General features: G+C 42.4%; 1 protein-coding gene across 2 annotated transcripts in view; it reads right to left on the bottom strand.

The window, feature by feature from the left end:
• Positions 1–4345: 4345 nt before the first annotated feature.
• The window catches only part of RAD50 (RAD50 homolog (S. cerevisiae)), a 73512-nt gene continuing 64034 nt past the window's right edge, over positions 4346–13823 (bottom strand). For both annotated transcript variants that reach the window (XM_004686704.2, XM_012727951.1), the window contains 4 exons: positions 8074–8159; positions 7459–7601; positions 5819–5952; positions 4346–4617 (listed from right to left, as the gene is read on the bottom strand). In XM_004686704.2, coding sequence (XP_004686761.1) covers positions 4431–4617; positions 5819–5952; positions 7459–7601; positions 8074–8159 — 550 coding nt within the window. In that variant the 3' untranslated portion in view covers positions 4346–4430. The remainder of the gene's footprint in view (positions 4618–5818; positions 5953–7458; positions 7602–8073; positions 8160–13823) is intronic.

Genomic DNA, 13823 nt, shown 5'->3' with positions numbered 1-13823 from the left:
TTTTTTTTTTTTTTACCACCACTCTAGGTTCCCAGATAGCTTTCATATTTCTTGTAAACCCGGCTTAGTGTTGAGGAACTCATTTAACTTTTGCTTGTCTGAAAAATTCAATTTCCCTTAAGTTCTGAATGACAGCCTTTTTTTTTTTTTTTTTTTTTAAAGCTGAAAGTTCTTTCCTGTCAGTGCTTAAAATACATGGCACTCTTTTGTGGTCTGCAGGATTTGTTGAAAAATTTGCTGACTTTGCTGATGGCCTTATATGTGTGATTATGTGTAGCATGTATCCTTTTACATAAAGTATTTGAATTAACATTTTCTTAGGCTTTTGACATTGCATGTTCTGAACTTCTGACGTTATTTCTAATGTCTTGGTGTGCATCTTAGAATTCACCTTGTTTGGAACTGTATATTCAGTACCCCCCATTGAGGGTGGTTTTCAGCCATAGTTTGTTCAAATGAATTTTGTGCCCCTCTCACTCTGTGTTCTGCGATCTTTATGGTGCAGCTGTTATCCCATTGATGTTGTCCCATAAGACCCATAAGCTGTCTTCATTTCTAAAAGTAATTTGTTGTTGTGTTTGGCTAAGCTTCACTGCCCTGTCTTTGAGCTCATTTACCATTTCTTCATAAAACCTGCTATTGAGCCCATCAGTTAATTATGGTTTGCAACTCTCATGCTTTCTATGTATGCAGGTTTCTGTGCATGTGTGTATGAATAGCATATGGTATGTAAAGTTGGATGACAAGTTTCACCACTATTACTTTGAATTTTTTACCTGATAGATTGCTTATCTCCACTCACTAAAACTGATCTTCTGTTCAGAACATATCGTATTTCCTACTTTGCTTTGCTCTGTTTCTAAGTATTTGGTGAAACAGTTACCTCTACTAATCTTGAAAGAGTAGTCTTGTGTAGGCTGTCAATTTTATTCAATTTTGCCCTGCTTTCTGCTTCTCTCTCAAACTCCTGTGGTTGCCTCAGCAGCCTGGTTTATTCTTGGTAGGTTCCCGTTGTTGAGACTATCACTGTTCGCAGAGGGCTATCTTATTACCTAGCTGCCGGCTGGAGGCCAGACAGACCTTCTTAAGGCGTCATCTCAAGTATGCCCGTGTGTGGGCCTGCGAGGCCACAGCTGTAGACCCGGCTTCCAGACCGCTGACAGGATAGTTTCCTTAGGGATAGTGGCAAGCGGCAGGGCTCTCGAAGAGTACACAATCTCCTTACTGGAAGGTATTTGATACTGCAGTGAGACCCAGGGTAGGCACTAAAACCTCACCCCTTGGCCTACATCCCGAGTTTCTCTGGCTCTGGGGTTGTCCCTGTGAATTGTTTGCAGGGGCGGTGGGGGGCAGGGTGTGGCAAGCCTGGCCACATTGCAGTGGGCCAGTGCCCAGACAGGGTGGGTGTAGTCTGACTCAAGGAAATGTTTGCGCCTGCTGGCTCGTCAGAGCTGCTCGGGCACACTCAGTGCTGCTTCCGGCCAGTGCACTTTGCCCTCGGGGAGATATTTAACACGTTTCCTTCACGGAGGGCTTCAGTGCCTTTCAAGTTGTTAAAGACTGTGCTGGGGTCCAGGATAGTGAGGTCCTGGGAGAGCCCAGGAATGAATTACAAAGTTAGGGTAGGGAATTGTTGGAGAGGGAGATACTAAAAACTGGGGTTGTGGAGCGTTGTGGTCATTATTACAAGGACGGGGCTGTGGAGTAAGGCTGTCGAGCATCTGTCTCCTCACTGGAGAGGCCAGAGGGTGTATCACATCATCATGTGGAGACTTAAGTTACCAATGATGAATGACAGTGAACGTAGGGAGCCAACACTGTCAAATAAGTGAGCAGAATGGGGATAAAGGTAACTGCAACAAGCAAGATTTTTCTTGAACAAGTATGTACTGATCACTGTACGAGGCACTTAGAAACACTTCAGTCTCTTTATCCAGATACCAAAAGAAAGCAGGAGAAATGGACTCCCTGAAGCCCCACCGCTAGTGAGCAGTGCCAGGACTGTGTCCAAGGAGCCCGACACGTAACCTTAACTGCCTATGTAGCCCCAGTATTTGGGTGTGTTTAGTGGAGCAGTGAAAAGCAAGGCAGGCACCTGCCCCACTCTGAGGCCGCCCTCCAAGGCTGGGAGAATGGGAAGGGGCCTCCAGGGCTGGGTGCCGGGGAAGCTACCGCCTCAGAGTGCGTGCGCTACATCTGTCCCTTCTAGTAATGGCTGGGTGAGAAACATGTTGATAGCAGACACCTGGTTTTATAACTTACTGGGAAAATTCTATCTGTTGCTATTAACACAACTTAATTTGATGGCAAGTAATTGTAGGAAAATCTGAACAATTAAGAGCTTGCTACAAGCTAAATGTTTCTAATGGTCATCATTTGTGTCAGAATGTTTCCTAACTAGCCTGGCATCTTGGTTCTTTTATTTTTACTATGTAACTGGAGCTGATTTCTGCACTGAAATTGGTGTGATGTTTTTCCTCATGGTTCTTTTACTAAGGTAAAGCCAGTTTGGTAGAGGACATTTTCAGGTTTTCAAAGCTAATTAGGATCCCGGGCCCCTTCATGGAGGCCTTGACTAGCCTTTCTCAATTGGCCTTCTCCCAGCAAGCAGAGAATACAGGAAGTAAGGGGCGTAATTACTTGTTCAGCTCTCTCAGGGGATTACTAGTTAGCTGGTATTTTAGAGGCACAGAAATTAACTTGTTACATACCATGGATACTGTATTTGTTTCCTATTGCGAGTATAAAAGTTACCACAAACTCAGCATATTAAAACCACGCATTTTAGTGCCTCATAGAGATTATGAGATCAAAATCAGATTAACTGGGCTAAAAGTAAGGTGTCAGCAGGACTTTTCAGGGGCTGATTTCCTTGTCTAAGCCTCCACTGGTCACTTGTAGCCCTGCTTACAGCTTTCTCTGGCTTGCTCTTCTGCACCTCTGTCTCTGCCTCCTTGTTAGGATGCTTGTCATTACCTTTAGGGCTCACAAAACTAATCCTCGAGTCCCTTAGCTTTAACCACATCTGCAAAGTCCCATTTGTCATATGCAGCAACACTCACAGGCTCCAGGGATTAAGACCTTGGTATCTTTGGAGGTCCTTACTCAGCCAACAGCACCCCTTGGGCCTTAATTCTGTTAGATCTTCACTGAGAAAGGGTGTCTGGACCCTATGCTCACTGGATCTGCAGATGACAGAAGACTGTAGACTCCGAAGGGGGTTGCTCCCCAAAGTCGGATTCAAAAGTGTGTGATGTTTGTGTAAAGCTTTGCAATGTTAGTAAAATGTGATTGGGTTTTTATTAAAATGACTCTGGAAAGAAATGTGGCCTTGAGCACAACTGGGTCCCGCTCAGCCAGTCATGGCTTAGAAAGTGACCCTCGCTTGCCTCCCACTCCGGGATGCAGGTGTGGCAGGCTGAAGATACAGTGAGGCTGAGCATGAGCTGCGTTACAGACCGGAAATCAGATCAGACCCTCAGTGAAGGGACACCTTGCTGGTGGTGAGGTTTTGAAAGGTGGGTGTGCACTATGGGGAGAGAAGGAAGTTCCTCTCAAGTTTGCATGCCTGACCACCTAGGACAGAGATTTGTGGGAAGGACCATGGCAGGCAGGGAAAAGACAGTACTTTGCACCACTCTCCCCAGTGGGTCCAAAAATATTTCACATAATGAGGATTTTGGGGTGGCAAATATATATACACATAACTTATGGTCTTCAGTTATTGTGTCACTGTTAACATCTTACTGTCAATTAGAAATTAAATTTTGTACGACAGTAAATATAGTACCAAACTCTATTGACTGTAGCACAGCTTCAGGCACTAATTAAAGAACAGGAATGTAAAGAGCAGGGGACCGCTGTGATTCCTTGAAGTTTCTTTCAAACTCTGAAGCCCCACTGAAGTACTTCAAATTTTAGTTGGGGAAACTGAGGTCACATATCCAGATTTTTAAAGGTAAGAGCAGAGGTAAATGTTACAATTCATTTCTGGTCATGCTTAGAGGTTGCACAATTTTTCTCCTGATGGCCAAGCCCTAAGTTATCAAAGCAGTCAGAATCTACTTCTGAACAGTGTTTTGAGAAATCAAAGGCCATAAAATAATCTTTTTTTTTAGACACTGGCACAGTTACAAATGGGCAGAAAGAGCTGCCCTAAGAGGGACAGGCTGGCTAAGGGAGGCCAGTGCGGATAAGTCCCGGCAGGTACAGGTTACAGGCAGGGGGCTGCTGCCCAGCAGAGAGAGGAAAGAGCAGTGGAGTGCGGGGGGGGCGCCAAGCTCAGTTTAAACGGTAAGTTTTACAGATATTTAAAACTGTAAACACAAAACTCCCCTCAAAGATTGTATTTTCTCTGTGGCCAGCCGATACCAGAAATGAGCAGCCTGAGGAGCACGTATAAAAACATTTAAATCTTGAACTTCATTTTTTTAATGAACGTAAGACCTCAGGGAGCTGACATTGCATGTCACAATCTCTGAGCACTGATCGATATTCTTCTTAATCCTGTAGAATTTCTGCACATATTCAGAGCGCCCCAAGAGTTCCACAAAATCTTCATCATGAGTGATTATCAAAAGCTGGAAGTTACGTTGTTGTGAGCGACTTTTAATTATCCTGAAAAAGTACATTTAAATATTTTATTACTAAAAAGCACCACTAAACCATTTACTAGATAACAGCCAGTGTGCACCTCAGACACATGAATGTGTGACAAGCCCTGCAGGAAGTGGGGGAAGGGTAGTAGCCCCAGGCCTTCAGCCCAGCCAGGAAGGGGTCCCACCTCCTCCAGACACTGGCTTGGCTCAGGAATTCTAAGTAGGCAGAATTGCTTAACTAAATTTTCCTTACTATTTACTGCACTCGAACTTTAGGAGTCTGACATTCTGTTGCCTGGAATTTTTTTTTTTTTTTATGGTTCTGTTACAAATTTTCTCAGGCAGGAGGAAAAAAAAAAGATAGGCCGGGGAATAACATGCAAGCCCCTCTGCGTTCTTCAGAGCTGGGCCTACCTAGAATCCCACCACAAGCAGTCACTAGATGCATCACTTGTATGACACAGGGAGCCTGAGTGGGTGTGTGGAGAACATTTTGCTCATCCTGCATAAACTGTGGTAACCAGGCGAAAACTGAGGTAAGTAAGACTACGACCTGAGAGACTTTCCCTTACCTGGAGCTGTATATACTTAGGTTCCAAAACTCCAGCTGTTATTTGCTGGCCACAATGAGAAAAGTGGCTCTGTGGTGCTTCCATTCTGATCCAATCCCTACCACCAGACTGGAAACATCAAATCTGCCACAAAGTCTCTGGACCACAAGAATCTCAGTCTCTGCATCTTAGGGAAAAAATGCTTTTCTTCTGTTAGCACAGTCCTTAAACTAGGGCTGGTAAAAAGTGAGTGAACTCTGCAGTAGTTTTCCAATAAAGTGTCATTCTCTGTTGATGTTGTCTGACACAGAGCTGGAAGGACAGTGTCCACAAACATTTTCAGGGGTGCAATGTCACCCCTCATAATGTGGCACATGCTGAGGCCATGTAACAATCAATATGGGCCCCTGCCTGATGGGTTCATGGAAAAACCAAACCACTCCAGGAATCCCTCCCTGAGAACACATTTGGGGACATGCAGGCTACGTCTGGGGCTACTTCGTTAATCAGAAGGCCTAATGTTTGGTATCAACTAGATTGTTAGAAAAGTTAACATCTATTTTTTCTGTTCTTCATGCAAAAATGCATAATGACTTTTCTGACAACCTAATAACTTCTCCAACTAGAGGTTTTTGCTTGCTTCATCTTAAGAAATCTTAAGACACTTACTCAACCAGAGCATGTGCAAGGGATTCAATGTTTTCTCGGTCAAGATTCGTTGTTGGTTCATCCAAGGCAAGGATGCCACAGTTTAAGCAGAATGTTTCAGCCAGAGCCAGGCGAATGATGAGGGAGGCTAAGACCTACAAAACAGTGAAGAGTGCACACAGCTCTGGGCTTCATTCCTTCAGGAGAGCAAACACCTGGCACCATCTCCTTAAAAGGAAAAGGTGACGCAAACAAGGGGAAAGGGGCCCAGAAGAATGGCTTTATTTTTGCTTACCTGGAGGAAATGCAAGCAATTGAAACTATAAGGTACTTTCACGGTTACTAGAAACCCAAAGGCTCAGACCTTGCTGAAGTCATCTGAGGGTACAAGGGACACAGAAGTATAGGACTGTTCTAGGAAGTGTGAACTTATGTGTAAGCCAGAGAGTCTTCCTCTCCCTCTGTGTGAATGCAGGCACCATCAGGCCGTCAGCACCTGCAGGAGCCAGGGCACTAACCTAGGTTTTGGGGACAGACACTTCCTGAGTTTGATTCCTCCTGCTGTCACTTCCAGTCACTAAGAGTGAAGCTCCAAGCCCTCCCCTCCCACCCCGTACCAAACTATCTCCTCCCTTAATTTTTATAATTTAGAGTAGCTAAGGTATACCCTTTAGTTTAGAAAGTATTTTTAGCCCAAAGAAACCATGTTGTAAGTTCAGCTATTTTCTCATAATAGTCACTAAAAATCATCAGTAAGCATAGGATATTGATTATAGATCACACATTTGTCACTTTGCAGACTACTAATTTATAGAATCCTAAAATTGGTATCATTGTCTAAGCTGACATAGCATGAATGCAAAAAAAGTATCTCACATAAAAGTGAACATCTACTTTCAGATTTTAAAACTTGTGTTAAAATTGGGTTCCCAGGGCTATTAAAAATAAGTATGATCTTGCTTAGTGAGATAAGCCAGAAAGAGAAAGAAAAATACCGGATGGTTTGTTTCACTCACAGCAGGAGTATAATTGACTAGGCGAGAGAATAATGAACAGCCATATACCAGAGACATTTTGTGGGGGTGGGGTGGGGAGGGAAGTGCATGGGATTATGGTGATGGGAAACCCGCAGGGATTACAACTGAGATGGAAAAAAAAAATAAACTGTTATAAAATAAGTATGATCTTCTGCATCTCCTCTGAACAAAGAAGGCTTAAACTGAACTACGTCTGTTTTGGTGGAGGGGTATCATACCCCTGCCTTCAGAGCCGCCTTTAGATGGTCTGTAGGCCCCATGGCGAGGATACAGAAAGTGAGGACTCAGTCTTAGGATGAGGCTGGTTTCTCAGAGACTCTCATAGTCTAATGCCTCATCTGCTTTAATCACTTCTCTGAAATCAGGATGCATCTTTTACAACTGTGCTTTTTAAAACTTGGTGGCAGGGGAAAAAAAAATGCCATTTCAGTATCTCATAAGGAGTGCTGTGAAATGAGTGGTGTTCGGTTCGTTTTTACATTTTAGTTATTCAAGCCCTTTTCCTAAAAGTCTGTCTATAGTGGCGGGATGCTGGTTAGAAGTGACAAAGTGAGGTAGCTGATTCGGATTTTTTTTTAACAGGGCAGCATGTAAGGTCGCTTCCTAGGCTCTAGAGACACCTACCTTTTGTCCAGCACTGCACCTTCCTCGCATATCCAAGGCTGTGTCTCCCTTTAGCATCACCACTCGGTAGTTGTAATTGCGCCTTTTATCAGAAGCTGATACATTTTCATCAGCATCAGACCGAATTTCTATATATTCAATATCTGACACAGGAAGAAGAAAATTTTAAAGGAACCTACTACAATGTGTGCCTTTTTATCCTTTACCAACATAATCAACAAATTTAGAAGCAGTATCTGAGGTTTGAGATGACTGGGAAGACATGGCTTTGTTGGTATCTTTGTCTTTGGCTGAGAGGGTTCCTGACTGGACAGAATGTCAAGTCCTAACCCTCCATTTCATATTGGTTTTTCTCAGTTCCCCTATTACAAGTTTCCTCCTGCTGGTTTTCTTATCACATTTCAGTTTATCCCTATCTGCACTTCAACAGAACATACTAGGTCATCGGTTAAACATAATGTGCACCATAGCCAAATATGTAACTCCTATCTGGCTTTGGAATAGAAAACTTTCCACTTTTTTTTTCTTGCTACAAGATATGTCAAGATCAGAATTCTTAGACAATTTCAAGGAAATATTCAAAAAGTGATCCAAGATATACATCATGTTAATTACCTTGTCCACGATAAGTACTTCGCCAAAGGTCGCGGATAATTTTATTGATTTCTTCCATTTTCATACTGTGAAATTTCATGATTGCTCTGGAAAAAGTTGTTACAAATATTTTTTTCTTTAAAGACATATATTAAGAATATAACAGTATATAAAGTATATTTGAATCTATGGCAATGCATAAAATCTAACAATTTCATGAAAAACTTTCCCTAATATCCTCAATGTTTTAAAAAGTAGACTATACTAAGGAAAAAACAGCCAAAACTTTGCTTCTTGGCCAGTACTGACAACTGGCATAGTTTCATTGTTCTAAGCCTTTACCTTTATTGTTAGGACTAACTCCGCTGATGTCCACCACTTGCAGGATGAGACAGTGAAAGGTTGACAGTGACTGAAAGAAGGGTGAGGTGAGGGATGAAAGGACTACCAGGCCCAAGTCAGCTGCTTTTAGTCCTTAAATCTGTGAGCTCTTTACCACACAGCAGCTTTGGTTCAAAGAGGGCAATGTAGTGAGTCGTATCTCAAAACCTTTACTTTGCCCTTTCTAGCCAAAGATTTTAAGTCCAAATATGTACATTATTGTCCCTTGCAAATGCTATTTAAAAAACAAATGCTATAAAATACAAAGTAGTCTATCAACCCTTTCTTACTAAGTTACCTCTGGTCAAAAAAGCCCTTTGGTTTGTTAGAAGTGTGTTTATGAACTGAGGCAGTGCCATGACATACAAAGGATGTACGGCATACGACTTCCATTCGCAGCTCTTATCTGATCTACTATACAAAAAGAAACTGAGCGTAAAGCTCATGCCTCTGCAGAATCATTTCATGATCTAGTTCACCAGCAAGAGACAAAGAAATGACTCAACATAAATACACTTAAAATATCAGATGAAGGATTCTGAAAGTAATAAAGGCTGGAAAAAACCATATTCTAAGCCTGTTGATGAGACTGTAATAAGGCTCCACTTTATACTTTACATACCTCACCCTAACATTTTATGCTCCTTTCAAAAGGATGTAGACAAGCCTTTAATGTTTTCTCAAAAACACCAAAAACTTCAGAAAATCAACTAGTCAACTACATAATCCCCAGTGACTTTAAAAAAAAGTCATCTTTCTCTCCAAATGAAAATCCTCCATAACTACATGCAATCTGAGCATTTTCGATGTGAAGGGGGAGTCCAAGGTGCACACTGCAGCCTCTGCTGTAGCTTCTGGTGCAACAGCCCTGGTGCGCCCGGCCCAGGGTTCGCGCTGCTGACACAGCAGTGCACGAAACAGTACTAGTCCAAGTGGGCTGGACCTGCGAAGGGGCGTGTCGGGGAGGAGACGCCTACTGCCGTGCGCCATTTCTCCCTGTCCAGCGTGGCATTCATAGGCTCTTAAAGGAGCTGCATTAGTCCACTTGTGAAAATGACAACAACTGATAAGCGTTTACCTAAAGACACTAAGTAAGCAATCACATGTTACTCATTTAATCCTTGTTATTTTTGATTCTAATTTTTTTCATCACGAAAGCTGAAATCTGATGGAGCTGGTAACTTGTTCAAGATGAGGGGAATGTGGCTAAGTTATATTAACAACCTCTGAATACAATTAAAGTTGAAAAGGTGGCCCTCCCTGGCGGCGCAGCAGGTTAAAGCACAGCACTGAGAATCTAAAGCCGCTTCCGCATGAGTTCGATTCCCACCTGCCCTGGAGGTGACCACATGGCGTGGCAGACCTCTCCTGACCCGCCCGCTGCTCCCCTCAGCAGTGTACTTCATCGATCTGCCTGTTCTGCTCCCCACTCTGTCTCTGGTGAAGCCTCTCACTGCCCCTGAGCCTCTGGCCTGTACCCCAGCTCTATGCACAAATAAATAAATCTTTAAAAAAAAAATTGAAGGCCCTCCCTGGTGGCGCAGCGGGTTAAAGCACAGCACTAAGAATCTGAAGCCACTTCCGCATGAGTTCGATTCCCGCCTGCCGCCTGCCCCGGAGGTGACCACATGGCGTGGCAGACCTCTCCTGACCCGCCCGCTGCTCCCCTCAGCAGTGTACTTCGTCGATCTGCCTGTTCTGTTCCCCGCTCTGTCTCTGGTGAAGCCTCTCACCGCCCCTGAGCCTCTGGCCTGTACCCCAGTTCTGTATGAATAAATAAATAAATCTTTAAAAAAAAAAAAAATTGAAAAGGCATCAAACTTCACTCTTTAACGTCACTGAGCTCATTTAACTGTTGTAAGCAGATGTTACCAAATCATGTAGATAGGTCTTCCTAGAGCTCAAATATATGAAGTATTACACAGTGAGTTTTCTCTTTGAAGGAACTGAAAATGTATAGACTGAACATAACAGCATTCCAAATAAAGTGTGTTGACCAAAAAGCAAGAATAGTACAACAGTCACACAAAATCCTCAGTAAACAATTCATCCACAGCAAACAATGCTAAAATAGCCTGAAGTGTTCCTCCTAAAGCTAAATAAAAGATGGCTGTTATTACCCTACAGATTTGATGAAACAAAAGTATGATCTGTCACTTTCTGGCAGTGGTATAATATGCATTTAATTTTTCTTATTTTTAATTAAAACTACAGGTAAGAAAGAATATATGAGAGTTTGTTATCTAGTAGAAAATTCTAATAGGAAACAATTTAAAAAAAGAATTCTATTTATAGTTACAAAAACAAAATACATAGAAATTTAACAGAAAGAAAAAGTTTTAAAATTTTACACTAAGGCCCTACAGGAGAGATACCATAGGGTCCAAAGTGGGAGATTCTGTATTGCAAAGAGATCCACTCTCTCAGGTAATTAATCCAGTTCAAACAAACCTCCCTGTAAGATTTTAGGTATAGGTAAAGATCATACTCAGAGAGAACTGAAAAGAATACAATTATTATGAGAGAAAAAAAAGTTGTAAAACAACTTTAGCGTAAAACTGACATTTCAAATCAGTGGGAAAGGTCTTAATGGAAAAAGAAAAACATCATTTCCCTTTACTAAATCTCAAGTTCAAATGAATGCAAGAATCAGAAGTCACAGAAAAGTACTTGAAGGAAACATTTTTATCTTAGTGTTAGGAAGACCTGTTTATTTTTTTTCCTGTCATAATAATTGTATTCTTTTCAACTGGATTATAATATAGAAATTATAAATAAAAAGGTTAGAGATTTGACTGGTACCTAAAAACAGAAGGACATAACACCATGAAGTTATGGGACAATGACAAAGCAGGAGTAACTACTTGCACATGATTTTTCCCATGTAAGAAGAAAGCAGTACAAGTCCCTAAGAAAAAAAGACAACCCTGTCTAAAAAACAGGGGCCAGGAGGAGAACTCTGGATAGTTCTCAGTGATTGCTGGCTCTTTGGATTATTAAAATTCCATGTTTTCACTGAGTCTCAAAAGAATGACTTCATATGCCATGTTCCCTGTTTGGGGAAGATGACAATTCAGCACGCGATACTTTGGTGGCATATTCCCAAATCATGTTTTAGCTGCTGTAGTCTATTAAGGGAACTCAGGGTAACACACTCTAAATGATGGCTGTTGCCCTCCTTTCTCAGCTCACTGTACCTTTGCCCACTGGCATTGCTTGCAATCAATGATGTTAGTCGATTACTAATAACAGATGGTAATCGGCTTTTCTTGAAAACGAACAGTTAATTTCCTGTGTTGCCTTAAATAGACAGTGGGATGCAATGTGCTTCAATTCTAAGAGGTGAAACACATGAGGGAAATTTTGGAACTTACTTTTTTCTAGGTGATAAAATAAATTTAAGCCTCATAGTAAAAAACCTTAAGAAGGCCACTATTTACAAGCACAAGCCCACAAAGACTCAATTTTGGGGAAATCTAAACCACTCCTTTTCTTCTCATTTAGAAGAATACGTCTGATTACAGATAGTAGAACCCAGTAAACAGCCTGGCTTTGGTCCTTAAGCAAGCCTAAATTGCTGGAAAGCACCCCTGTACCTCCCCACCCCCGCAAGTCCCTGACTGGCTCCATCAAACCCCTCTCGCGCCTGCCCTCTGCTCAGTGTGATGTCGCATGAAGTAGGCAGTGTTGGCTCCTGAAATGCCCTTCATTCATTCCTCAAGCCCCAGGTCAGATATAGACAGTGGAGCCTCCACCTTGGTTCCCACATCAGACTGACAGACTGACAGGAGAGGACAGTGCAGTAACTCTTGAAAAAGTTTGTTATCTTGCAGAAAATCCACTTGCTCCTGCTGCTGATGGTTGTAGATTAGTTGCAGGGTATGCAGGAATAGTTGAGGGCTCCTAGGGGCAGGTTTCTATTCAATTTACACACATATGAAAGACCAGGTCTGTAAATAAGTGTACTAAGAGGAAGAGTTATCTGGTAGCAGAATATGTGCAAGTAAAATTGAAAACAAAACCAACCTACCCACCTAACGTGGCCCCTCACTACCCTCTAGCTATCAACTCGTTTTTCTGCTTGCCTTCAGAGCAGGATTTTTCACCAAGAATGTATTCTGTTTCCATTTCTTAGCACCAATTCTCTCCTTACTCAACTCCAGTGCCTTAGTTCTAACCATTTCACTGAGACTATTCTTCAAAGCCATTAACAACATCCATTTTGTCAAATTTAAGGTTCACATCTTAGTTTTTCTCATATTTGGCCTCAAAATACTTTACCTGGTTTTGAAGATACCAGACCTTTTGAATTTTTGTCCCACTTTATCAGCTACTTTTTTTTTTTAAGATTTATTTATTTATACATACACAGAACTGGGGTACAGGCCAGAGGTGTAGGGGTGGCGAGAGGCTTCACCAGAGACAGAGAGGGGAGCAGAACAGGCAGATCGAGGAAGTACACTGCTGAGGGGAGCAGTGGGCGGGTCAGGAGAGATCTGCCATGCCATGTGGTCACCTCCGGGGCAGGCAGGAATCGAACTGATGGGGACCTGGCTTTAGCTTCTCAGTGCTGTACTTTAACCCGCTGCGCCACCAGGGAGGGCCTATCAGCTATTTCTTTACTGGAATAACATCATGAGCCCTTGGGCCATCCCCTTGCCTGTAATTATGCCCTAAATCATCTCATGCTGACTTTATGTACTGTACATACACAGATGACTCTCCAATTTATACCTTTCCCGAGTGCCTTTCTCCTAACATGTGTCCAATTATCTTTTCGACTTAATCGAAAATTCTGCCCATTTTCAGAAATGGCAACTACAACTCCCAACAATTTGTTGCTTGAACAAAAATACAACAAACTTTGTTCTTTCCTTTTACTTCCCTTACATTCAATTCAGAAGCAGCACCTGTCAGTCTATCTCCAAAACAAATCTCAAGTTCACTTTGAGATGAAGCTATTTGCACAGCTTCTAGCCTAATCCAGTCCATTATCATCTCCTACGATATGTAACAAGAGCTTCCTCACTGGTCTCTTGCTTCTACTGCCACTTTCCTACTACCCATGAAATACTCTTAATGAACAGTTTTAAGAATTTATGGTAAACAATGGACCATGATAAAACTAGATTACATGGTCTACAAGTTTCCCTTATTATAATTTTGACCCTACATTGAATGCTCTAAGGGATTTTTTTTTTTTTAAAGATTTATTTATTTGTGCATACAGAACTGGGGTACAGGCTAGAGGCTCAGAGGCGGTGAGAGGCTTCACCACAGACAGAGTGGGGAGCAGAACAGGCAGATCGACGAAGTACACTGCTGAGGGGAGCAGCGGGCGGGTCAGGTGAGGGCTGCCGCGCCATGTGGTCACCTCCGGGGCAAGCGGG

This window comes from Condylura cristata, unplaced genomic scaffold, assembly GCF_000260355.1.
Source record: "Condylura cristata isolate star-nosed mole 26May11 unplaced genomic scaffold, ConCri1.0 scaffold00021, whole genome shotgun sequence".
Classification (NCBI taxonomy): domain Eukaryota; kingdom Metazoa; phylum Chordata; class Mammalia; order Eulipotyphla; family Talpidae; genus Condylura; species Condylura cristata.
The sequence above is the reverse complement of the archived record's forward strand: the minus strand, read 5'-3'. Positions and strand labels throughout refer to the sequence as shown.